General features: G+C 44.5%; 1 protein-coding gene across 1 annotated transcript; it reads left to right on the top strand.

Annotated features, from left to right (window-relative positions):
* Positions 1-5: 5 nt before the first annotated feature.
* On the top strand, positions 6-21,173 carry LYAR (Ly1 antibody reactive). The gene is made up of 9 exons (XM_005893195.3): positions 6-162; positions 7,162-7,339; positions 8,661-8,775; positions 9,627-9,734; positions 9,832-9,915; positions 13,480-13,891; positions 14,255-14,341; positions 17,971-18,056; positions 18,591-21,173. The coding sequence occupies exons 2-9, from the start codon at positions 7,218-7,220 to the stop codon at positions 18,723-18,725; spliced, it is 1,149 nt and encodes a 382-aa protein (XP_005893257.2). The 5' UTR covers positions 6-162; positions 7,162-7,217; the 3' UTR covers positions 18,726-21,173.
* Positions 21,174-26,607: the final 5,434 nt, after the last annotated feature.

Here is a 26,607-nt window from a genome sequence, read left to right on the forward strand (position 1 = left end):
GAGGTGTGGTCGCGGCGCGCAGGCGCGCGGGGCGCCTCCGAAGCGAATTCTGCGCGCGGAAGCCCTGGAGGGAGGCGCAGGTTATAGAGCCTTGCGGGAAACCGCGATTCCACGTGCTCCTTTCTCGGCGGGTTGAAACCGTTGGCGGGCGCTGGCTGAGAGGTGAGGGGCGGTGGCCCAGAGGTCCGACCTGTGGGGCTGGAGCTCAAGCTGTGGGGCTGGGGGTGGAGCGGGGTAGGGTGGGCGCAGTGGCCGTTGCCTGCGTTTCCACCGTTAGAGAGTCTTTCCTTTGGCTTAAACTCATGGAAGAAAGAAATGCATTCAAGTTTCATTCGTGCTCTGGGGGAAATGGAAGGAGTCCTGGAGTTAGAATGACCAGTTCCTCCGGGTTTTAAAATGGAAAAGTCGTGCTGGGAACCCGTAGAGGGGGTTCCAGCCGGGATGGTTGGTTGGTTCCCCCACCGGACTGCGTTGTGCAGGCTTGCGGCATATTGGGGACGAGGCACTTGCCTTCTTTGAGTCTTGGGGAGCTCGATCCCCAAGGAGGAGGCCCTTAGGGCATGGTTGAGAGCGCGGGGCTTTAGGGCCGGGAGTAGCTGCGTTGTGAATCCAGGTTTGCCACCAACTGCACGTGTAGCTTGTTGACAGTTATTGAACCCCTTTGTGCCTGGTCTGTCAAAAGGAAATAATAATAGAACCTACCTAACTCAGAGGATTCTTGTGAGTATTACAGGAGCCAGAGCTTGGCACATAGTAGATGATCCGTCAATGTCCGGATTTCTGCAGCCCCTGCCTTTGTGGAGAGGTTAGAGGCATGAGGTGGAGTTTGAGTGCTTGCAAGCCTACCATTCTCGCAGAGTGCCTACCTGGGATTTATTCACACAGCACCCTCAGTCCCCCCGGTGCCTAACGTAGTGCCTGACGTGTCGGCTTCCACAGGTAGTTATTACACCAGTGAACAGATGCTGTTTAAACCACTGCTGTTGATGTAGTATGTGGGGAGGGTGTGAGACTGGAACTTGGGGTTTGAGAGACACCACTCAGCTTCTGTGGGCCTTGGCTCATCTGTCAAGTGGAGATGGATGTACCTTCCTTGAGAGTCTTTGCAGAGCAAGGGAGAGATCCTGCCTGACTGTATACCCTGCAGTCAGGAGCTTCTGCGTGATGGTGTACAGTGTGTGCTTGTCTGTCTTTCCCTTTCACCATGCCCCTGGTTTCTTGGAGTTTTCCTCTTGGGAGGAGCTCAGAGCTAGCCTAGTTGGCCTAATGCATTGTTTCACAGCCTGAAGAACTTAAGTCCCTAGGTGACAATGACTTGCTTCAGGTCTCAGGGCTCACTGGAGGCTGTTGACAGGTTGGCCCTTAAGGTGGGCAGTTTTGGTGGTGATGATGTCAGTGGGGTTTAGGTCTGTGTGTATATGTTTGTGAAGGAATTTTTTTTAAGAATAGTAAGACCATTCAGGTATGACCTAAATCAAATCCCTTATGATTATACAGTGGAAGTGAGAAATAGATTTTAGGGACTAGATCTGATAGAATGCCTGATGAACTATGGACTGAGGTTCCTGACATTATACAGGAGATAGGGATCAAGAACATCTCCATGGAAAAGAAATGCAAAAAAGCAAAATGGCTGCCTGGGGAGGCCTTACAAATAGCTGTGAAAAGAAGAGAAGTGAAAAGCAAAGGAGAAAAGGTAAGATACACGCATCTGAATGCAGAGTTCCAAAGAATAGCAAGAAGAGATAAGAAAGCCTTCCTCAGCGATCAATGCAAAGAAATAGAGGAAAATAACAGAATGGAAAGACTAGAGATCTCTCCAAGAAAATTAGAGTTACCAAGGGAACATTTCATGCAAAGATGGGCTCGATAAAGGACAGAAATGGTATGGACCTAACAGAAGCAGAAGATATTAAGAAGAGGTGGCAAAAATACACAGAAGAACTATACAAAAAAGATCTTCATGACCAAGATAATCACGATGGTATGATCACTGACCTAGAGCCAGATATGCTGGAATGTGAAGTCAAGTGGGCCTTAGAAGGCACCACTACGAACAAAGCTAGTGGAGGTGATGGAATTCCAGTTGAGGTATTTCAAATCCTGAAAGATGATGCTGTGAAAGTGTTGCACTCAATATGCCAGCAAATTTGGAAAACTCAGCAGTGGCCACAGGACTGGAAAAGGTCAGTTTTCACTCCAATCCCAAAGAAAGGCAATGCCAAAGAATGCTCAAACTACCACACAATTACACTCATCTCACACGCTAGTAAAGTAATGCTCAAAATTCTCCAAGCCAGGCTTCAGCAATACGTGAACCGTGAACTTCCAGATGTTCAATCTGGTTTTAGAAAAGGCAGAGGAACCAGAGACCAAATTGCCAACATCCGCTGGATCATGGAAAAAGCAAGAGAGTTCCAGAAAAACATCTATTTCTGCTTTATTGACTATGCCAAAGCCTTTGACTGTGTGGATCACAATAAACTGTCGGAAATTCTGAAAGAGATGGGACTACCAGACCACCTGACCTGCCTCTTGAGAAACCTGTATGCAAGTCAGGAAGCAACAGTTAGAACTGGACATGGAACAACAGACTGGTTCCAAATAGGAAAAGGAGTTTGTCAAGGCTGTATATTGTCACCCTGCTTATTTAACTTGTGTGCAGAGTACATCATGAGAAACGCTGGGCTGGAAGAAGCCCAAGCTGGAATCAAGGTTGCCGGGAGAAATATCAGTCACCTCAGGTATGCAGATGACACCACCCTTATGGCAGAAAGTGAAGAGGAACTCAAAGGCCTCTTGATGAAAGTGAAAGAGGAGAGTAAAAAAGTTGGCTTAAAGCTCAACATTCAGGAAGAATCAATATAGTGAAAATGAGTATACTACCCAAAGCAGTTTATAGATTCAACGCAATCCCTATCAAGCTACCAACAGTATTCTTCACAGAGCTAGAACAAATAATTTCACAATTTGTATGGAAATACAAAAAACCTCGAATAGCCAAAGCGATCTTGAGAAAGAAGAATGGAACTGGAGGAATCAACCTACCTGACTTCAGGCTCTACTACAAAGCCACAGTTATCAAGACAGTATGGTACTGGCACAAAGACAGAAATATTGATCAATGGAATAAAATAGAAAGCCCAGAGATAAATCCACGCACATATGGACACCTTATCTTCGACAAAGGAGGCAAGAATATACAATGGATTAAAGACAATCTCTTTAACAAGTGGTGCTGGGAAATCTGGTCAACCACTTGTAAAAAGAATGAAACTAGAACACTTTCTAACACCATACACAAAAATAAACTCAAAATGGATTAAAGATCTAAACGTAAGACCAGAAACTATAAAACTCCTAGAGGAGAACATAGGCAAAACACTCTCCGACATACATCACAGCAGGATCCTCTATGACCCACCTCCCAGAATATTGGAAATAAAAGCAAAAATAAACAAATGGGACCTAATTAACCTTAAAAGCTTCTGCACATCAAAGGAAACTATTAGCAAGGTGAAAAGACAGCCTTCAGAATGGGAGAAAATAATAGCAAATGAAGCAACCGACAAACAACTAATCTCAAAAATATACAAGCAACTCCTACAGCTCAACTCCAGAAAAAATAAACGACCCAATCAAAAAATGGGCCAAAGAACTAAATAGACATTTCTCCAAAAAGACATACAGATGGCTAACAAACACATGAAAAGATGCTCAACATCACTCATTATCAGAGAAATGCAAATCAAAACCACTATGAGGTACCATTTCACGCCAGTCAGAATGGCTGCGATCCAAAAGTCTACAAATAATAAATGCTGGAGAGGGTGTGGAGAAAGGGAACCCTCTTACACTGTTGGTGGGAATGCAAACTAGTACAGCCACTATGGAGAACAGTGTGGAGATTCCTTAAAAAACTGGAAATAGAACTGCCTTATGATCCAGCAACCCCACTGCTGGGCATACACACTGAGGAAACCAGAAGGAAAGAGACACGTGTACCCCAATGTTCATCGCAGCACTGTTTATGATAGCCAAGACATGGAAGCAACCTAGATGTCCATCAGCAGATGAATGGATAAGAAAGCTGTGGTACATATACACAATGGAGTATTACTCAGCCATTAAAAAGAATACATTTGAATCAGTTCTAATGAGGTGGATGAAACTGGAGCCTATTATACAGAGTGAAGTAAGCCAGAAGGAAAAACATAAATACAGTATACTAACGCATATATATGGAATTTAGAAAGATGGTAACAATAACCCGTATGCGAGACAGCAAAAGAGACACTGATGTATAGAACAGTCTTATGGACTCTGTGGGAGAGGGAGAGGGTGGGAAGATTTGAGAGAATGGCAATGAAACATGTAAAATATCATGTAGGAAATGAGTTGCCAGTCCAGGTTCGATGCATGATGCTGGATGCTTGGGGCTGGTGCACTGGGACGGCCCAGAGGGATGGTATGGGGAGGGAGGAGGAGGAGGGTTCGGGATGGGGAACACATGTATACCTGTGGCGGATTCATTTTGATATTTGGCAAAACTAATACAATTATGTAAAGTTTAAAAATAAAATTGGAAGAATAAAAAAAAAAAAAAGCTCAACATTCAGAAAACGAAGATCATGGCATCTGGTCCCATCACTTCATGGCAAATAGATGGGGAAACAGTGGAAACAGTGTCAGACTTTATCTTTTTGGGCTCCAAAATCACTACAGATGGTGACTGCAGCCATGAAATTAAAAGACGCTTACTCCTGGGAAGGAAAGTTATGATCAACCTAGATTGCATATTGAAAAGCACAGACATCACTTTGCCAACAAAGGTCCGTCTAGTCAAGGCTATGGTTTTTCCAGTGGTCATGTATAGTGCTGCATTCAATTGCCAGCCAATTTGGAAAACGCAGCAGTGGCTACAGGACTGGAAAAAGTCAGTTTTCATTCTAATCCCAAAGAAAGGCAATGCCAAAGAATGCTAAAACTACTGCACAATTCTACTCATCTCACATGCTAGTAAAGTAATGCTCAAAATTCTCCAAACATATCTTCGACAGTATGTGAATTGAGAACTTCCAAATGTTCCAGCTGGATTTAGAAAAGGCAGAGGAACCAGAGATCAAATTGCCCACATACTTTGGATCATTGAAAAAGCAAGAGTGTTCCAGAAAAACATCTACTTCTGCTTTATTGACTATGCCAAAGTCTTTGACTGTGTGGATCACATCAAACTGGAAAATTCTTCAAGAGATGGGAGTACCAGACCACCTTACCTGCCTCCTGAGAAATCTGTATGCAGGTCAAGAAGCAACAGTTAGAACCGGACATGGAACAATGGACTGGTTCTAAATTGGGAAGGTAGTATGTCGAGGCTATATATTGTCACTCTGCTTATTTAACTTATATGCAGAGTACATCATGCAAAATGGTGGGCTGGATGAAGCACAAGCTGGAATCAGGATTGCTGGGAGAAATATCAATAACCTCAAAAATGCAGATGACGTCACCCTTATGGCAGAAAGTGAAGAGGAACTGAAGAACCTCTTGATGAAGGTGAAAGAGGAAAGTGAAAAGGCTGGCTTAAAACTCAACATTCAAAAAACCAAGATCATGGCATTGAATCCCATCACTTCATGGCAAGTAGATGGGAAAATAGTGGAAACAGTGACAAACTTTTTTTCCTTGGCTCCAAAAATCTCTGCCAATGGTGACTGCAGCCATGAGATTAAAAGATGCTTGTTCCTTGAAAGGAAAGCTATGACCAACCTAGATAGCATATTAAAAAGCAGAGACATTACTTTGCCAACAAAGGTCCTTCTAGTCAAAGCTATGGTTTTTCCAGTCGTCATGTATGGATGTGAGAGTTGGACTATAAAGAAAGCTGAGTGCCAAAGAACTGATGCTTTTGAACTGTGGTGTTGAAGAAGACTCTTGAGAGTCTCTTGGACTGCAGGGAGATCAAACCAGTCAATCCTAAAGGAAATCAGTCCTGAATATTCATTGGAAGGATTGATGCTAAAGCTCCAATATTTTGGCCACCTGATGTGAAGAAGTTACTTATAGAAAAAGACCTTGATGCTGGGAAAGATTGAAGGTGGGAGCAGAAGTGGGTGACAGAGAATGAGATGGTTGGATGGTATCACCTACTCGATGGACATGAGTTTGAGCAAGCTCCAGGAGTTGGTGATGGACAGGGAAACCTGGTGTGCTGCAGTCCATGGGGTTGCAAAGAGTCGGACACAACTGAGCAACTGAACTGAATCTTGGAAAGTTACAGTGATTTCTAGCACACTTTTAAATGAATTTGTGTTTTGTTGAGGGCAGTAGCACCTCCATGAACTTTTTAAATGGTAGTTATGTGTAGGTATGGACCCACTGAATCACGGGGCAGTGCTCCAGACGCCTGGGTTTGGGAACCCACTCCAGTAGTTCAGCACCCAGCATTGGGACACCTGGAAGGGTTCTGTGGTTTCTGATTGAGCCAACAGGGGACCACATCTGCTCCTGTCTGCTGAAACTGATGCGCACATCTGCATTTTTAACACCTGTGGATACACGGTTATGCCTGTATGAGTGCTGTTTGTGCTTATAGGAATGAGTTTTAGGTCTCTTCTCCACTTTGTGAACTTTCCATGATTCCCCTTTGGCTGTGTTCTTATTGTATTTGGAAACTTGGAGTACTTTTAAGTGCTCACCTAGAGGCAGTAGAGAGAAAGAGACTGCATGTGTGCACTTAAAGTTATTGGAAAAAGTAGGATATTGCACATGACATCCCCAAACTTCATCTCTAGAGCCAGCCTGCCAAGTTTAAATCCTGGTTCTGCTACTGCGTGACTTTGGACAGTTTCCTTAGTCTGAGTCCCAATACCATGAGTAAATTGTGAACGACGAGAGTCCTTCCCTCATAGGGTTGCTGTGAGGGTTAATGAAGTCCATAGACGTAAAGCTTTTAGAATAAAGCCCAGCGCATGGTGAGCACACACTCAACCAGTTTTCAGCCGTGTGAATATTGTTGAATACAGTTTTACTTAGATGATGGTAAAGGTTAATGTAGATTATGAATCAGCTTTGATTCTATTGTGTTATTTTCATATATTTGGAAAAGAAGTTTCACATTACAATGATAATTATCTTTTTTCCTTTTTAATTTTTTTTTAGGACAGGGCTTAAAACCCATCTTGGGTAAAAAAAAATATTTAATCATTTAGCTAAAAATGGTATTTTTTACATGCAATGCATGTGGTGAATCAGTGAAGAAGGTACAAGTGGAAAAGCACGTGGCTCTTTGCCGAAACTGTGAATGTCTTTCCTGCATCGACTGTGGCAAAGACTTCTGGTAAGTCCGTGTGGATTTGTACTAAATGTCCAGACCAGTTATGGGATCGTTGGTTCCACAAAGCATTTAAAAAAAAAAAAGAGCAAGAGGCAAATTTGAGGAAAGAAAATTAAGAAAAAAATGTAGTGCCTGCCAGGACCATTTGCTCTTTAAAGCTGATGCAAAGAGAAGACTCAGAAAAAAAGGAAGTTGCGGGTTTGGTCATAATCTGATGAGTCCATGGCACTTGCTGACCTGTCCTTGGCACCATTACCGGAGCCAGGGAGGTGAGCATGCAGAGCAGGGTTTCTGGGTGTGCTGTGCTGATCACAGGGAAGCGATGGATTTACAGACCCAAAAATGAAGTTATGCATTCACAGTGGAGATCCCTGGGAGAAGAGACTCGTCCTCCCCCAGAAAATCAGAGCTGATGGGGGGAGTGAAGCCCCTGGCCCCGAGTGAGGCAGGTGCTTCCAGTGAAGGGGTCTCTGGAGAGGAGAGGACTGAGGAGACGGGGCAGGGTGGGTCCTGCCCATCCAGTGTTTCTCAGGGAGGGTTGTCTGCAGTTGGCTACCCTCATTCTTACACTGATTGCCTTCAGCTTCAGAGGGTTCAGCTTTTGGCACGTGGGCCCTACTGGCCTCTGTAGCATTTGAGAGATATTTGCAAACAGTCCCTTTTAATTTCATTCTAAAGCAGTGATTAAAAAAAAAAAAAAATGTTTGGAAGGTGATAAAGTCTTTTTTCGTACCTAATCCTAGGAGGAAGGATATACAGAACAGGTGAAAATTGGGCTGTTTCTCCTTGAGGGACTTTGCCCCTGACTTCTTCCCAGTGTTTCCCTGAGGACCCTGTAGAGCTTCAAACGATCATATAAGACAGAATCGAGTGTCCTTTTTTTCCAAGACTCCCAAGATCCAGAACTTTCTCATGACCTGATAACTACCATTTTATACCACCTTTTAACTTAGTCTACAGCTGATGATTGATTGTTTGCTATATATTACCAGGAAACCCTACAGGTTTTGTAACTTAAAGCCACCCTGTTGCAGAGAATTCTTTTTTATTTATGACTATTCGCTTATGACTTAAAAAAAAATAGTGCGCATCAATATGATTTTAAGACATTTGTATATAAAAATGGGTGGAAAGTTTGGTGGTGGGATTTGAACAGTTGGGAGGAAGGAAATGTGATGTGACCAGGAGGTTATCAGCGTAGTAAGTGAAAGGGGTGGGGTGGTCATGCAGAGCACAGATGGGAAGGTAAGTGTGGACTGCATGCTAGCTTTGCACAGACTCCGATTTGGGAATCATTCTAACGGTGGAACTTTCTCACTTTAAGGGGCGATGACTATAAAAACCATGTGAAATGCATAAGTGAAGATCAGAAGTATGGTGGCAAAGGGTATGAAGGTAAAACCCACAAAGGCGATGTTAAACAGCAGGCTTGGATTCAGGTAAGGTCTTCCTAATTCATCAAGCAGTTTCATCTGTCACCTGCCTTCTTGAGTAGCCTGGGAAGACAAAAATAAATGTATCCCATGCAACCAAGTACATTCACAGTGTTGTACAGCCATCACCACCATCCATCTCCAGGACTGTTTCATCTTTTGATAGAGGTTACATCTGAACCTGTAGCTCTCTTTGAATAGTATTGACATTTTAATATTGTCTTCAGTTCTTGAACATGGGATGTCTTTCTGTTTCCTTGTATCTTCTTTAATTTCTCTCAGCAGTGTTTTTTAGTTTTCAGTTTATATGTATTTTACCTCGTTGGTTAGTTAAGTTTATCCCTAAGTATTTTATTCTTTTTGATAGTATTAGATAGTATTATAAGTGGAATTGTTTATTAATTTCCTCTCCAATTTGTTCTTTATTAGTGTAGAGAAATGCAGCTTGATTTTTGAGTGTTGATTTTTTTGTATCCTGCAACCGCTGAACTTAGTCCTAAAGATTCTTTCTGTGAAATCTTTTGGGTTTTTGACATGTAAGACCATGTTGTCTGGGGACAGAGATCATTTTACTTCTTTCTTTCCAGTGTGGATGCCTTTTATTTCTTGCCTTAGTCTCGGGGAGATAGTGAAGCAGAGGGAAGCCTGGCGGGCTGCGGTCCATGGGGTCACCAAAAGTCAGACATGACTTAGCAACTGAACAGCAACAATAAATTGCTCTGGCCTTTGAGCACTCTGTTGAATCTGTAAACATAGACATTAACCCAGAATCTGGACTTGAGGTGTGAACCCAGCAGTTTGACTTTCATGAAACTCATCTGTCGATTGTTTATTGCTTTTATCTTCCTTTTCTGTAGAAAATTCATGAATTAATAAAAAGACCCAATGTCAGCCCCAAAGTGAGGGAACTATTAGAGCAAATTAGTGGTTTTGACAACGTTCCCAGGAAAAGGGCAAAATTTCAGGTATGTATTTGACTGGACTTCCCTGACGGAGGGGATATGGGCACTTCCGCATATGGGATAAGTGGGGTTTTTTCTTTTTTCTTTTTCACCCATACAGAATTGGATGAAGAACAGTTTAAAAGTTCATAATGAATCTATCCTGGAGCAGGTGTGGAATATCTTTTCCGAAGCTTCCAGCAGTGTAAGTCCAATCTCACTCTAGACTTGCAGTGTGGCAAAAGTGGTTAGTAAAAATGAAACGGGAATGTCTTATCTTTGGAGGTCAAGACAGCCTTCTTTTTCAGAGAGCCTCTTTGTGCCTTCATTAATGGGAAGGAATACACTGAGTGCACTGCAGAGAAGATTTCCTTATTGTGCAGAGAAAGGTATTTAATCCCGATCTTTGATAACAGTACCAGCTGACTAGACTTGATCGGCTTAGACATCAAGTAGTGGGATGATTGGAAAAGAACAGGGGCTTTGGGTTTCTGACAAACCCGATTTGAATCCCTACTTTGCTATTTGCCAGGCGTTTGCTCTTGGGCATTTTATTTAACCTCTCTGAGCCTTCGTTTCCTTGTCTTAAATAGAGGTGGATCGTTAGACTAAGTAGGGGCTTCCCAGATGGCTCAGTGGAAAGAATCTGCCTGCGGTACGGGAGACCTGGGTTGGATCCCTGGGTCGGGGCGATCCCCTGGAGGAGGGTATGGCAATCCACTCCAGTATCCTTGCCTGGGAAATCCCGTGGACAGAGGAGCCTGGTGGGCTACACAGTCCATGGGGTCGCAAAAGAGTCGGACGTGACTTAGCAACTAAGCGACAACACAAAAGACTCAGTACTTACTGTGCCCAATACGAGTCAGGCCCTGAACGAAAAACAGAAAAACATCTCAGGTGGGTGATCGTGGCAGGAAGGAAAAATAAACAGGGTGAGAACAAGAGAGGGTGACCAGGTATTCTGGTAGGTGTGGGGTGAGGGATCGTGTCCTAGTATTAAAGCAGATGAGGGAGTACAAGCCTCCCAGCTCGTGCCCAGCAGGGCGTGGGCGCTCGGTAGGTGCTGGTCTCCTTCCTTCCAGTGGCCAGAGGGATTGCTTGGAACACATCAGTAGACCACCTTCCGAGAAGATGCTTTGATCCGAGAGGCCCCAGATGTGGAATACACCTGCAGAAAGTTGTGGTGTGACGTCTTGTAGGCATGTCCTTGCTTCCGTTGTTCAACATTTTTTCTCATTAACTCAGTTGCACTTTGCCCCTACTTGGAGCTTATATCCCATCTGAAGACATCATTAGTGTTTCAAAACAACAGTGGGGTCCAACTGGGCTTCTATTCTCCTCACAGTTGTCCGCTGTTGATGTGCTTTATGCAGAGAGAACAGTTGTGACCACAAATTGGGATAAAAAATGAAACTTTCTCTTGGCAGTGCATCTAGCATTTGTCTCTAAACACACGAATGGGCCCTTGAAACCTTGTAACCAATCATTCAATTGGCACTTGTGTGGCACCTATTTTTTTAAAGGTTATTTCCATTATTTGGGGCTTCCCTTGTGGCTCAGCTGGTAAAGAATCCGCCTGCAATGCGGGAGACCTGGCTTCGATCCCTGGGTTGGGAAGATCCCCTGGAGAAGGGAAAGGCTACCCACTCCAGTATTCTGGCCTGGAGAATTCCACGCGCTGTATAGTCCATGGGGTTGCAAAGGGTTGGACGTGACTGAGTGACTTTCACTCTCACTTCCATTATTTTAGCTAACAGTCATAAAAGTCTGTGGTTATTTAGCTTAACTCCAGAGTTCAAAAAATAGAGTTTTCCAATTTCATTTTTGAAGCTGTGAATATATAAGAATTAAATAAGATAACCAGTAAGCAGCTCGTGGTAAACTCTGAGCTCTGTAAAATGCAGCTTGTCATTGCTTTTGGGCAGTGAATGTCCCAGCATGTCCTGGAGTTGGAGGTGGAGATGGTGCCAAGGCCCTGGGGGTGCTGGGCTGGAGGCTTTGTATCCTTCTCAGGTGAAACACTCACTGCCCCAGTGCACAGCGGCACCTGGTAACTGTGGACCCAGCCATCCTTGGACCTGGGTCCCTCCCTCCAGAGCTGCATTCTGGCAGGAGAGACCGACAGCTGCTCTAAGAGCTGATGCTGTGATGTCAGGTGGTGACACAGGCCAGGAAGAAATGGGAGGCAAAGGACAGGGCAGAGAGTGAAGGAGGGGAGAGTCTCGCTGTCAGGACAGAGGCAGTGAAATCGTGTCTAAGGAGACCACGTTGGAGGAGAGTCTGGAACGAAGTAGGAAGCTGGTGGGATGTGAGTTTGTTCACTCATTGATTGAGTGGCTGCTGGTTGGGTGAGTGTGTGTCTCCCTCCCTCCTTCCTTCCCTCCCTCCTGTCTCCCCTCTCTCCTAGAAGCTGGAGTGCAGGGGGCGGACTTGGTTAGGAAGTGGAGGCAGGGCAGCAGCTGGAGACTGGGCTGAAGGGGTCAGGCCTGGGGCTGCGGTGCTCTGACCCTGGTGGGTTGCTGCTCACAACACACTGTACCATAGGACGGAACTTGTAGGACAGGGCGAGGTGTCCTGGTCCCCCTTCCTCTTGAGTCCTTTCTGAGCTCATCGCCTGCCTCCCCGGCATGTGCCTGGATGATTTGATCTCTGAATTCTTACTGAAAAAACTCCAGTTGTTTAGTCTCAATACCCAAATACTACTCTTTGAGCCTATGACTGGGTCTCACGGGCCACGTGACCTCAGCAGAGTGCTTGTACAGGAGTGAAAGCCAGTCCTCCTCCATTTGGTCCCCTCGTGACCTCGCCTCTGAAAGGAGGAGGACTACCACCTGGCCAGTTACTTAACAGAGATGGAGCTTGACCGTGAGTCCCAGGGTTTGCAGGACCCCTGCAGCGGCCCCAACCCTGCAGATGCATCAGGGCTTGCGGAGCAGTTCAGTGAATTGCTCCACGTCCTCTCTTAGGAAGGGGCAGGCGTGGAAGCCGTAGCATATTTATAGTCAGAGTGCAGCAGGCAGTGGGGCTGGCTGTGCTGAAGTCACTCGGTTTGAGTCAGGTGGGGCAGTAAATAGGAAGTTTGTCTTATTCCAGCGCGTATTTCCATGGTTCCTTACTTACCATTCTTGACATTCCGCCCAGGTGTCCCTCCCTGACATTCCTCTCAGGGTAGCCATCCATCTGAACAGTGATGGTGATAAGGGCACCTCTGTCTAGTACTCAGGAGTTTACAAAACTCTTCCTGTACATCCAGCTGCTTTCTCAAGCTTAGCTTTTCTCATTTTATTTGTACATAAACTGTGTTAGGTAGGTGTCACTACCTTTTTGTTTATAGATGAGGAAATAGGTTTGAAGCAGATAAATAACTTGCTCTGAGTCACCTGGCTAGTGAACAGAGCTGGAACTTGAACCCAGGCCTGCAGATGCATAAATCTGGTGGTTTCTGCCACACCTACATGTCTGTCTTCTACGTAACAGGCGGCTATTGAGCCAGAATTAAAGGTCTGACTTTTCCGTGACATAGAGATCCTTCATTTTTCTAGTGGAATGAAAATATCTGTTAAAGGCAGAGAGGAATGTGGGCTGGGGGTAGTTTTATTCATTTTGTGTATTAACTGCTACATGTGAGCAATGGGGCGGGGGTGAGGGTCGCAGTTATAAAATGGTAAGTAATAACAGTTTCCTTAGAGGAATTTATTCAGTAGATACACACAATGATATGTGTCTGGAATGAGTATTTATGTGTGTCTTGGTTTTGCTTAATAATAAGGAACCTGTTGGTAAGGGGCCAGATCCGCAGCCGCCAGAGCCAGTGACCAAGCCGTGTGCAGAGAACAATGCCGACGTCCCGTCCTCCAAAGCAAACAGCAGCACTGAAGAGCCAGCAGAGGCCAAGAAGAATAAGAGAGAAAGGAAGGCAGAACGGCAGAAGAATACAAAAAAAGAAAAGAAAGAACTAAGACTAGAAAACCACCAGGAGAACGCAAAGAGTCAGAAGCCTAAAAAGCGCAAAGCAGCACAGGAGGCCGAGCAGGAGGCAGCCGATGGCTCCTCAGGGACGAAGAGCCAGAGGAAGAAGAGCAAGGCCGAGCGCGCCCAGGATGGGGCGGTGGATGGAGGCACCGAGGTGGGGGAGCAGGCAGACGCCGGTCCAGGGAAAAGAAAGCGCAAGCACTCAGAAGGTTTGTGGCTCACTTACGCTCCAAGGGTTTGTTAAAGAATGTTTGAGCTGTGAGTTGGGGATGGATAAAAATATGTCAGACCTTACTGTTTGAAACCACTCGCGGCAAAGAGCATAAGGTTTGGGAGCAGGCCAACCTGGGCTTAGTCCGGGGCAGGCGACACCACCTCTCGACTGCCCATTTTGTCATCTGCCTTGGAGGAGAAACCCCACGTCTCGGGACTGGGGTGCCTGGGGGCATGAGCAAGGTGATGGGTTTTTTTTTTTAGGGGCTTGGCCCTGTAGGCCTCTCATTAAACGGTAGGTGCTGTTATAAATGTGAAATATGTTTTTTTTTTTTTTTTTAATCTTCCTAATGACTTAGTTGAAGCAAATTCTAAGAAGAAAAAGATTAAGCCCCCAGAAAATTCTGAGGATGGAGAACCGGAAAACCATGAGGCTCCTGCAAAAGGTACGGCTACTGTGCTTTGCAGCTCTGCCCTCTCTAGGTTGAGGGAGAAGGGGAAGGGTTGGGCCCATCAGGTGGGTCGTGCCCTCTGGATGCACAGGAAAGAGTCTGGAGCAAAACCCATACTCCAAGGTGTGACTTCAGAGTAATAGTGAGTACTCTGTCAGTCAGTCTCACAAGGGTCTCTCCAGCTGTAAGGATAGAATGTAGAGCCGTCTGGATTGGAGACATGTATGGTCTTTGGAGCTTAAAGTAAGCCCCTTCTTGTTCCTAACTCTTATCACTCCCATAGATGTACCCTGAAGTCCAAGGTACAGAACAGGCTTGACTGTTTCTCCTCCTGTCTCTGGGTCTGTCCCTGGTATCCCCTTGCTTGGAGCCCAACAGCCACCATCTCTTTCAGCCAGAATGTGTATTTGTCAGACTCCAAAGTGAAAGTGTAAGTCACTCAGTCTTGTCCGACTCCTTAAGACCCCATGGACTATACAGTCCATGGAATTCTCCAGGCCAGAATACTGGAGTGGGTAGCCTTTCCCTTCTCCAGGGGATCTTCCCAACTCAGGGATCGAACATTGCAGGTGAATTCTTTATCAGCTGAGCCACAAGTGAAACCCAAGAATACTGGAGTGGGTAGCCTTTCCCTTCTCTGGGGGATCTTACTCAGGGATTGAACCCAGGTCTCCCACACCGCAGGCAGATTCTTTACCAGCTGAGCCACCTGGGAAGTCCAGGGCTCCTGTTAAATGCTGTCTTCTCCACAGAGCTGTTCCTATTGGTCAGACCGGGAACACTCCCCCAGGCCTGCCACTAAGAACAGGCCCAAGGGCCCAAATGGGATTTGAGACTTTATTCACGGAAGTTCAGTAACTGCCCAAGTGTAGTTAGATTTCTTAGCTTATAACTTTGTATATGTGAAGTTTTTTTTTTTTTAACTTAAAATTTTTAGGTCTGAGATAATTGTAGATTCACGTGCATTTTTAAGAAATAATTAGACTTCAGGGATCCTTCTGTGGCCTTACCCAGTTTCCTCTGCGGCTGAGACCTCCCACAACCGTAGGACAAAACTTCCCTGGGTGCTGACCTTAAACAGTCAAGAGACAAATATTAGACAAACATTCCTGTCCCCGCAGGGAATGCTCCCACTGCCCTCTTATAGCCACGCCCACCCTCCTCTCGCCCCATCCCCCCTCTGCCCCAAAGGTCAGCCTATCCCTTACTTCCATGTAGCTCTCCGTTTTCCTCTCCATTTCGGAATTGTGTCATTTCAGAATGTGACATAAATGGCATCATTTACTGTGTAATGGGCTTCCCTGATAGCTCTGTTGGTAAAGAATCCGCCTGCAATGCATAAGACCTGGGTTGGGAAGATCCCCTGGAGAAGGGAAAGGCTATCTCCACTCCAGTATTCTGGCCTGGAGAATTCCATGGACAGTATAGTCCATCAGGTTGCAAAGAGTCGGCCACAACTGAGCGACTTTCACTTCACACTGTGTAACCTTTTGAGATTGGCCCTTTTCACTCAGCCTTATTCTAGGGAGATTCATCCAGGTGGCTGCACATCTCAGTAGTCCATTCCTCTGCACTGTGAGCAGTGGTCTGTGGTGTGAGTGTCCCACGGCTTGGTTATCCATTCATCTGTTGACGGACATCTGGGTTATTTCCGGTTCGTGGTCCTGATGAATAAAGTGGCTGTAAGCCCTCACGTAGAGATTTTCCTGTGTCCTGTTTTCTGGAAGAAGTGTTCAGGAGGTGCAGTGGCTGTGTGGGACGTTACTTGCATGTTTAGTTTTTTAAGAAACAGCCAGGTTTTTCAAGAGTAGCTGTACCATGCTGTATCCCCACCAGCAGTGTGTGAGAGATCCAGTCTCGCTACACCCTGGTCAGCATTTGGTGGCGGTACTGCATTTGTAGAGCAAGTTTTTGGTCTTGATGAAGCCTCGTTTGTCAGTTTTTCCTTTAAGAGATGATACTTCTGAAGTCATCTGAGAACTCTTTGCCAGCCTTAAATCCATGGAGGTTTTTTTTTTTTTTTTTCCTGTTTCTTTCTTAAAGGTCTTATAGTTGCATATTTTACACTCAAGTCCATGATGCATTTTGAATTAATTTTTATGAGATATGAAACTTGGTTGAAGGTTTATTTCTTTGCTCATCAATGTCTAGTGGGTCCACACCATTTAAAAAGGCTGTCTTTTCTCAGTGAAGTGCCTTTCTCCAGCATCGGTGTGGGTCTGTTCTGGGTTCTCTCTCGTTGGTGTGTGTCCGTCCATCCACCACACACTCTTGACTCGAGTAGGTATATCCAAAGTCTTGAAAAGGGGTAGGCTTATTCTCACTTTATTCTGTTGCAAAATTAGAAGATTTATAATAATCTTGCCTATATCTATAAAAAGTCTTGCTGTGATGATAGAGGAATTGGATCAGTTTGGGGAGAATCAATCACTTTATTTACTGTGTTGTCTTCCAAGCCATGAACATGGCATGTCTGTTGATTTAAATCTTTGATTTCTTTCATTTCATCAGAATTATGTACCTTCTGCATACTCGTCTTCATCTTCCCAGAAGTAAAGGTTCCCTAGATGAGTCCTAGCCTGCTGTCAATCTTTGCTTTGTTTACTGTGTTTACACAGCCCCTTGATCTTAGCTATGACCAGTGCATTTTCTTGGCAAAACTCTATTAGCCTTTGCCCTGCTTCATTCCATATTCCAAGGCCAAATTTGCCTGTTACTCCAGGTGTTTCTTGACTTCCTACTTTTGCATTCCAGTCCCCTATAATGAAAAGGACATCTTTTTTGGGTGTTAGTTCTAAAAGGTCTTGTAGGTCTTCATAGAACCTTTCAACTTCAGCTTCTTCAGCGTTACTGGTTGGGGCATAGACTTGGATTACTGTGATATTGAATGGTTTGCCTTGGAAACGAACAGAGATCATTCTGTCGTTTTTGAGATTGCATCCAAGTACTGCATTTCGAACTCTTTTGTTTGGCCACCTCATGCGAAGAGTTGACTCATTGGAAAAGACTCTGATGCTGGGAGGGATTGGGGGCAGGAGGAGAAGGGGATGACAGAGGATGAGATGGCTGGATGGCATCACTGACTCGATGGACATGAGTCTGAGTGAACTCCGGGAGTTGGTGATGGACAGGGAGGCCTGGCGTGCTGTGATTCATGGGGTCACAAAGAGTCGGACACGACTGAGTGACTGAATTGAACCGACTGAACTGATCTTAGCAGATCCTTAGTAAATCTTGAGTTCATTAGAAATAACTCGTGTCTTTCTACAGGAATTTGTAGGATGGTGGTACTTAACGATACTTAGTTTTTCTGCTCATTTTGAGAATGAGTATTATAGACGAGAGTCAGTGCCTCTCGGCCACTGTGATTGGACAGGTCAGGTGCCTGCTACGCAGAACTGTGGCATCCTGTTCATTCTGGTCTTGTTCATATCCTGCGTAGCAAATAGGTGGTGGAGAAATGAGGCTTCATCAAGACCAAAAACTTGCTCTACAAACGTCGTACCACTACCAAATGTTGACTGGGGTGTAGGGAGACTGGATCTCTCACACACAGCTGTTTCTTAACCCTTTTTGTAGTACCACAAAACACAGTATTTTACATATTATTTTCTACATTGTAGGTAAATTCAACTGGAAGGGTACTATTAAAGCAGTTCTGAAACAGGCCCCAGACAATGAAATAACAATCAAGAAGCTAAGGAAAAAGGTATGAAGGGTGCGAATCAGGTATATAATGCTGGGGAGAATCAGTTCTTTATTTTAAAATGTATAATTCTGTTCTGTTTTTCTACATCTGAAACACTGTAAACTTGAGTGTATATATACACACGCTGTAAACATAGGTGTGTGTATGTCTCAGTGACATTCCAGCTTCTCCTTTTTAGCCGTTCAGGGTGCGGATGGGGATGGCGTCACCCCCCCCCCCCCACCCACACCTCCTCAGCCAGAGCAGCGTCAGTGTTAAATCTGAAAATTACTGCTCTAGATGTGTTACTGTCTTTCGATTATTCCAGAACAGTGTTTTTTTCCCTCTTTGTAATTTTTTTTTGCTGGTGTCTGACACAGGCGGCCACATGTCACACGTGTGCAGCTGTGTGAATTGCCACAAGCAGGACACCCCCATGTAACCAGCACCTGGGTTCTTTGATTTGTCACTGTCCGCTGTGTTGGGGGCCAGAGAACCAACACTCCTAAATTTTCAGGACTAATACCTATTTGACCACTGTCTTTCTTTGTGAAGGTTTTAGCTCAGTATTATGCAGTGACAAATGAACATCACAAATCTGAAGAGGAACTCCTGGTCATCTTCAACAAGAAAATCAGCAAGAACCCCACCCTGAAGTTGTTAAAGGACAAGGTCAAGCTTGTAAAATGAACATCTTTATATTTAATAATTGAGTCCATTCTGTTGACCTCTTTCCTTTCATAGTTGTTTGTAAAACATGTAACAAATTGTAACAACTCGAATTTTGCTTTCCAAAGCCGTATTTTTAAGTTAAGAAAAAAGTATATTTTTGGTAGAACTTCTATGAGAAAATAAAATATATTCTTATCCCAAGTTCTAATTCTGTAGCAGTGAAAATTATTTTACTTAAAATATTCTTGTATGGGAAATAGTACCAACTGTGACAATTCAAAAAGTAACTTGATCAGACTAGAAAGCGTTTGTTTTTATCACGTCATTTTCTAAACATTTAGAGGGTTTACGGGCATTAATTTTTGGTGTGGTTTAAATGTATGTTTAAAGTTGTGGTGTTTCACCCAGGAGCGGTCGAAACAGTTGTTTATGTGTAGTAACCCTTGCCCAGCCAGTTCTGCTCTTCAGTCAGGGTTTCTATGTAAGTCTGACCCATCCACTCTGACCCAGTTCATCTTCAGCCAAAGACAGATTGATCGGTGACTGGATTTGGGGGTGTGTGGCCTGTGACCAAATACAGGGAACCAGCCGTATTAACGATACAGCTAATCCATTGTTTAGCTGTATTACCATTTCAGTGCCCTGCTTAGATGGTCTCAGCCCTCGTTCACTGTGCAAGAGGAGAGCCAGGCCACTTTCTGATACCTGAGTAGGTTTTGCCCATGAGTCCCTCAACAGCTGGTATGTGTGGTAAGAATCACTCCTTTGGGACGTCCCTGGTAGTCCAGTGGCTAAGACCCTGGGCTCCCGGTGCAGGTGAGCTGGGCTCCATCCATGGTCAGGGAACCAGATCACACATTCCCGCACGCTGCAACGAAGATCAAAGATCGTGCATGCTGCGACTAAAACCCGGCACAGCCAAGTAAATAAAAAAGAAAAAAAACTTAAAAGAAATAATAGAATAAAATTTAAAAGAAAAGAATCTCCCCTTTAACCAGTGTTAACTAGCATCTTTAATACCTCTTGCTAGAGGTGAAAGCAAGAGTGGGACGTGGAACAAGTGTTGGAAGGATTAGGCCAGGGGGGATTAACAGGAGGAAGGGCAGCGGGGTAGATGGAGATATGCTGTGGGCCTCTAAGTCTCAGATGGGCCAGCTTACCCCAGACCTTCCCCACATTCTGGTCTGATTGGGGACAAGCTGCTGTGTCGTGGCTGGATGCAGGGGCACTGTGTCCAGAGGAAGGAAGACTCCTGGGAATCAGGCCTGGAGTCAGGCCCTGGCTTGGTCTCTCCATTGTTAACCTCTTTGAACCTCACTCTTTTCATCCAGACATTGAAACAGTAAAGGGTGTTCTCTGGTTGCGATTGAAGGACCTAATTTGTGAAAAACTGACAGCACCATACCTGGAGGCCAGAGGCATCCGTTCTGTGGTTGCCATCACTGCTGTTAGCAAGAACAACTTCTGAGCCATGAGCGGCTTTAGACATTTTGGAAGTAAAGGGGAAAAAGTGGGAAGGTGAAGCTTGACCTAGAACACGTGCAGGTGTGCTAAGTCACTTCAGTCATGTCCGACTGTTTGCAACCCTTTGGACTGTAGCCCACCAGGCTCCTCTGTCCATAGGATCCTCCAGGCAAGAATAGAGTGGGTTGCCATTCCCTTTTCCAGGGGATCTTCCCAACCCAAGGACTGAACCCGCATTTCTTATACCTTCTGCATTGGCAGGCAGGTTCTTTACCACCAGCACCACCTGAGAAAACCCAGGACACAGTTAGTGGCAAAGCAGAGCCCTGCGTCCAGCCCAGGACGTCTTCCTGTCTCGGGGCTGCAAGGAGCAGAAGCAAGCGACACTGTCCGCCCTGGGGCGGGGTGGGTATGCAGCACTATCTGTGCGTACGAGCACCACAGTACTTCAGGATTTGTGTGGATTTCTATTCTTTGTCAGTTTTGCTGTCTTGCCTTTAAGGCAGAGTTTGGAAATGTGACAGAAAACACATACTTGAACTGGGGTGGGTCCTCGCTTCTGCCTTCCATGTCAGCCGTCACCTGCGAGTCTCTGGCATTACAACTTGCTGGCAGCACAGCACGCGGGGTTGGCTGTGTCGGAATGCTGGAGAGCAGCGGGCTGGAGAAGGCAGTGAAGCAAGGCCAGCAGACAGCGATTCTGACGGTCAGAGTCATGGCCACGCGTCTCTTCATTGGAAATTGCAGCTGGCGAGAATGGCTCCTGTGTCTGCTGTTGCCTCATGGCTCTAACTGCAAAGCACAACCCACAGATGCTTCCCGTGGTCTTAGCTCGGAGACCACCCTTTGGTCAGTTGCCAGCTTGACTTGAACTCAAACACACATGATATTGGAGCTCCGGGAACTTCGGAACCAGTCTAATGTTTGTTTTGGGCTTTACAGCTTTGTTTCGTCTAAGTTGAGAGTAAGATTGAATTCTATGTTCTGCTGTCCCCTTGGTCTGATGAGTCTGGTACTTGGCTTTCCCCAAACCTGCCAGGGATGTATTTTGACACATCATTAAATTTTTTTTTAATTCATTTCTTTCTAGTATTCCTGGTTTTGTCAGCTGGCCTTTTTCTGTGATGCTGTTTACAAACAGCATTTGAGAGAAGATGGGGTGTATTCTGCCCAAGAAAAGATTAAGATGTGTTGCAGGCTGGGGTCCTCCTCAATGTCAGACACACCAGGCATCTTGCAGTCTCAGGAGGAAACTGAGGCTCAGAACAGTGAAGGGAGGCCACATAGGCGTGAACCCGGGACTACCCTTGCCTCTGATGGGTTGTAGCAGCCAGACTCAGGTAATGCAGAAGTCTAAAAATTCAAGCAGCTGATGACAGGGGGCATTGAGGTGGAGAAAGTTTGAAAATTGCAAAAGCACTGGAGTTTCCCCAGGTTCATTTTGCTTCGGGCAGGTATAAGTGACTTGTTACCTTGGTGTGAAGTAAGACGACCCCTCTGAGGAAAGAGGCTTTCAAGGACCCTGTTCCTAGTTCTCTGTTTAAACCCACCTCCATGGGGTGATTACAAGAATAAGATAATAAAAGTCAAGATTAATAACATTGTTACAGATCTGCAGATTTTATGAATATCCTTAAAAAATTCCTAGTATCCTTCAAAACATGTCATTTTTCTTTTGAAGTTAAAACTTGAACTGACCAATTCCTATTAAAACAATTTACTTTGATAGTATCAAAGCAGCCTAAAATTACTTGTTTCCCCCCAAAATTTCTAGGAGTAAGAAAAAGATTAGCAGTCTTTGATATAGACTGTTTTCTTTTAGAGAGCACTTTTGCAGTTGAATAAGGAAAGTTTTAAGAAATCAGTGGTTTTATTAGTGAAAGCACATTAATAGTGTATCTTAGTTCTTTATTCCACCACTGAAAACTGATCTTCCTAGCTGTTTTTTGTTTGTTTTTGTGTGTTTTTGTTGTAGGGTTTTTTGGTCTCAGTGATGAACCTGGGCTCAGCATAGGTAATTTTACATCACTAACTTTTACCTCAATACAGAACCATGATGCCATAGCACTCTAAAGATTATAACTCCTTCCCTGTGGAAGGAAATTAGAGATCAATTATTATGCTCATTCACATGAAAGAAAAGACATATACATTTACCAGTACTTTGTGGTAACTGGAGGGGCTTTCCTGGTGACTCAGATGGTAAAGAATCTGCCTGCAGTGTAAGACCCAGGTTCAATCCCTGGGTCAGGAATATCCCCTGGAGAAGGGAATGGCAACTACTCCAGTATTCTTGCGTGGAGAATTCCATGGACAGAGGAGCCTGTCAGGCTACAGTCCATGAGGTCGCCAGGAGTCCAACAGGACTGAGCAGCAGTATATATTCAGCCTTTATCCCTTCTAATTAAGCATTCAAGATGGCTAGAATAGGGCTTATAAGTTTCTATTCTCCTTAGTGAGCCAAGAAGAGCACATTGTATTTCTCATTTACACTGGAACAGAAGTGTTACTTTATATTGATTCCTACACTGCACCTGGGCAGGAGGCTGCTTATGTAGTTCATCCTTGTTCTCTCTCCAGTAAGCTGGTTTTTAGCATCTTTCTACTAAAGAGAACTAAGATTCTCTCTCCAGAAAAGCTGGTCCATGTGAGAACCTTGCCCCTTTCAGCTTCAGACAAGAAATTGTTGATCATAAGCATGTAGTGGGATTTTCCTTGAAGAGATCCTGTTGGGAAGTTGTCTTGTATACACTGATTTTTGCTTTTCCTCACAAACATGTTTGGACCTGAATCCTCCAGTACCGGACCTGTGGTTCTGCTCTAAACTGTCTTGTTGTTGAAGTCATTCTAAATTACAGGAACTAATAAGATAATTCCAGAGTGTCCACCCTGGACTGGGCTGTGTGCTGTCTTTAGGGAGAAGGAGACAGAAGACCCTGAGGCAATCTCAGAAGTCCTGGAGGCAAACTGGTTGTAGGGTGCACTCAGGGAGGGAGGGAGTCATGCTGCCTAGCGTGAGGATAGAATGGTTGGGTTATTACCAGCCCTCTGGATTAAGTGATGGGTATTTATTAACTACTTGCAGTATGGGGTCGTCTTTCTCTTCTGCCACCTCACTGTAACCGAGCAGGACCCTTGAGGCCTTCCCTGAATAGAACCCCCCACCACCCATGCCCTCCACCTGCCTTTTGTCTGTAGAAAAACTTAGGCAAAGAATAAATTTTAATCAGAGGAGTGAGAAAATGTCAAATAAGACAGAATAATCATACTTTAGCCATTAAACAAAGTCAGGGACCTTTAGTTCTTCCTCAAGGACTATAGATAATATTCTGAGCCATGTCTTTTGCACTGTTTTGCAGATACTAAGACCCCCACCAGGTGGAAAAGGTTAACTTCATGCTGACCATAAGCACATAGACCCCAGTCCAGTTGGAAGATGGTTAATGATACTGACTCCTGGTGACCTCAACCACCAGCCAATCAGAATGTCCATGAGTTGACCACGCCCTGCTCCCTGAACACTGTAAAACTCTTCACTAACCCCTCCAGTTGGGGACACGCAGTTTTGAGGACATTAGCCCACTGTGGGCCCCTTTGCCTGGCAAAGCAATAAAACTGTTCTTTCCCGAAAGTGAAAGTCGCTCAGTCATGTCCGACTGAATTCTCCAGGCCAGAATACTGGAGTGGGTAGCCTTTCCTTTCTCCAGGGGATCTTCCCAACCCAGGGATCGGCAAAGCAATAAAACCATTCTTTTCTACTTCACCCAAAACTCTGTCTCTGAGTTCCTATTTGGTACCTGTGAACAGAGGCAGAATTTTAGCAACATCACTTACCTTTCACCTGACACCCATTCCTACGTACATGGGAGACAGCAGGAGGTGATAAACTCTGAACAGTTTACTTTGCCCAATTGCACTGAAACTGAATATTTCTTAAATTTCATCTCTGTATCTTCACGTATGCATGCTGTCGTGTCCGACTCTTTGCAACCCCATGGACTATAGCCTGCCAGTCTCTTCTGTCCATGGGATTCTCCAGGCAATAATACTGGAGTGGGTTGCCATTTCCTTCTCCAGGAGATCTTCCTGACCCAGGGATTGAACTTGCATCTCCTGCATTGACAGGTGGATTCTTTACCACTGTGCCACCTGGAAAGCTCATCTCTGTATCTAGCTCCTCAAAATAGCTGTATAATCTCTGGGGTTTACCACTAGGTTATAAAACTGGAAAACATCATCTCCAAGTTTTCACAGATTTCAGTCTTGAATGATGTTAAAGATAAATCAGAATAATAATTTCCCTCAGTTAAAAAAAAAAAAGACATCTACTTATTAATAGATACTCTACGACTGTCCTTTTAGATTTTATATTTTTTAACTTCTGTAATTTGGGGCTGAACCTTCCTTCTAACTCTCCATCTTGCTTTCAAACAGTGAGGATTTCTGAGAAAAGCTGTGTGCCCCAGTGAAAAAAGAGGTTTCTTTGACCGCAAAGGCTAGTTGAGCTCTTTTTGTTCTGGGATCCAGGGAAGCTTTAATTTATTCCCTTTGATAAAAGTGATTAAACTGCCCCTTTAGTAGCTTAAGTTGTAATTGCTGAGAAAATATATACATTTGTCAAGAGTTGAAAGGTCAGACATTGATGGGAAGGTCAGCCATTGTTTGTCCACAGAGAAGGTATTGTGAGCCGCTGAAATATGACCTTTGCTGCTGCGCCTTCCTGGTGACCTGTTGGAGGCCTGTGGTCATCCATATATTAGATTTCTCCATTGTAGATCAAAGGTAGGTGAAGACTCAGTTCTGTTGGATAGTTTGAACAACACTGCTCTTGGGATCTGGCATCACATTGACATCAGATACTAATGGTAACATTATAGGATTGCCCTGCTCCATCCAATTTTATCCTGAACAGAGGGAGACTTTATAGTTAAAATTGGAATGATACTTCTCAGTTTTAGAGAAAGGTTAAGGTAATAGAATTTTCTCATTGTTAAGCTGTCCCTGCCTAGAATTTCTTCAGCCTCTTGGCCCATATCACCCTCCATTCTAGTTTAGATGCTGTGAGAATTGACATAAATTTTTATAGGGCATGGCTATTTTTATTTTTTATTTTTTGCTTTCTAATGAGAACCAATTCATTAGAAAAGACCCTGACGTTGGGAAAGATTGAAGGCAAAAGGAGAAGGGGATAACAGAGGATGAGATGGTTGGATGGCATCACTGACTCAATGGACATGAATTTGAGTAGACTCCAAGAGATAGTGAAGGACAGGGAAGCTTGGTGTGCTATAGTCTATGGGGTTGCAAAGAGTAGGAAATGACTTTGCTACTGAACAACAAAATTTTTTGCCTCATTTATCCATATTTCATGAGGTCCCCCCAAAGTGCTTGGTACTCTACTATTTGAGGATGTTTGAGAACACTGGGTCTGGAAAAAGAGGGAGTGGTTCCGAAGCACTGTTATGGTAGCAGGCTCGGGCATTGTCCTAAGCCTTTTGTGTATATGTATATGCATGCGTGGAGAAGGCAGTGGCACCCCACTCCAGTGTTCTTGCCTGGAGAATCCCAGGGACGGGGGAGCCTGGTGGGCTGCCCTCTATGGGGTCGCACAGAGTCGGACACGACTAAAGTGACTTAGCAGCAGCAGCAGCATATGCATGTGTATACATATAATTAAATCTTTCAACAGCTCTGGGTGGGTGATATTACCGTATCCATGTCACGGATGATGAGTTACAGGGAGTTTAAGTGACTTGCCCCAGGTCACACTGTAGGTAGCAGAATCAATTCAAACTCAGGTGTTTCTCTGATAACTTAGATTTTTTTCCCCTTTGGTCAGGATCCCATCTTTGCTTGCATCTGTATTTTCTTAGCACTGATGATTTAGATCATTGTTATAAACTCCAGGTAGAGCTTTTTTGAAAAAAAAAAAAAAATGTTCAGGCCAAGGATTTCCAAGTGGTTTCCGTAATGGTTCATGAGATCAGAAAGCCCTTTTCATGGTTTTATCTAATTCAAGATACTTTGTGGTGACTGAATCTCAGAATGTATTGTATTTATCCCCTCTACCAATTAAAACTTTCAAGAAATGGCTAAAATAGGTCTTCTAAATTTGTATATTTAGTGGAAATGGATGACAGTGTGAGGTAGTGAGGGAGAAAAGGAACAGGCCAAACTGACTCCATCTTGAAAAAGAAGGCAATTCCATCTCGCACTTTCAGTGAGCTTTGGACTATATGCCTGGTAGCCATGAGGATAACATACCTACGGCCAAACTGGCCTCTGGGACTGATAAACACCAGATTCCACACCAAGATTTCCCGACGCAAAAAAGAATGTAATAATCCCCTGTGTAGTCAATTACCTTTGTAATCTTTATGGCAGCCATTGGTGTAGGCTACCATGCATACCCAGCTGACCCTTCTGATTATGAATC

The sequence above is a fragment of the Bos mutus genome, chromosome 6 (genome assembly GCF_027580195.1).
Source record: "Bos mutus isolate GX-2022 chromosome 6, NWIPB_WYAK_1.1, whole genome shotgun sequence".
Lineage (NCBI taxonomy): Eukaryota > Metazoa > Chordata > Mammalia > Artiodactyla > Bovidae > Bos > Bos mutus.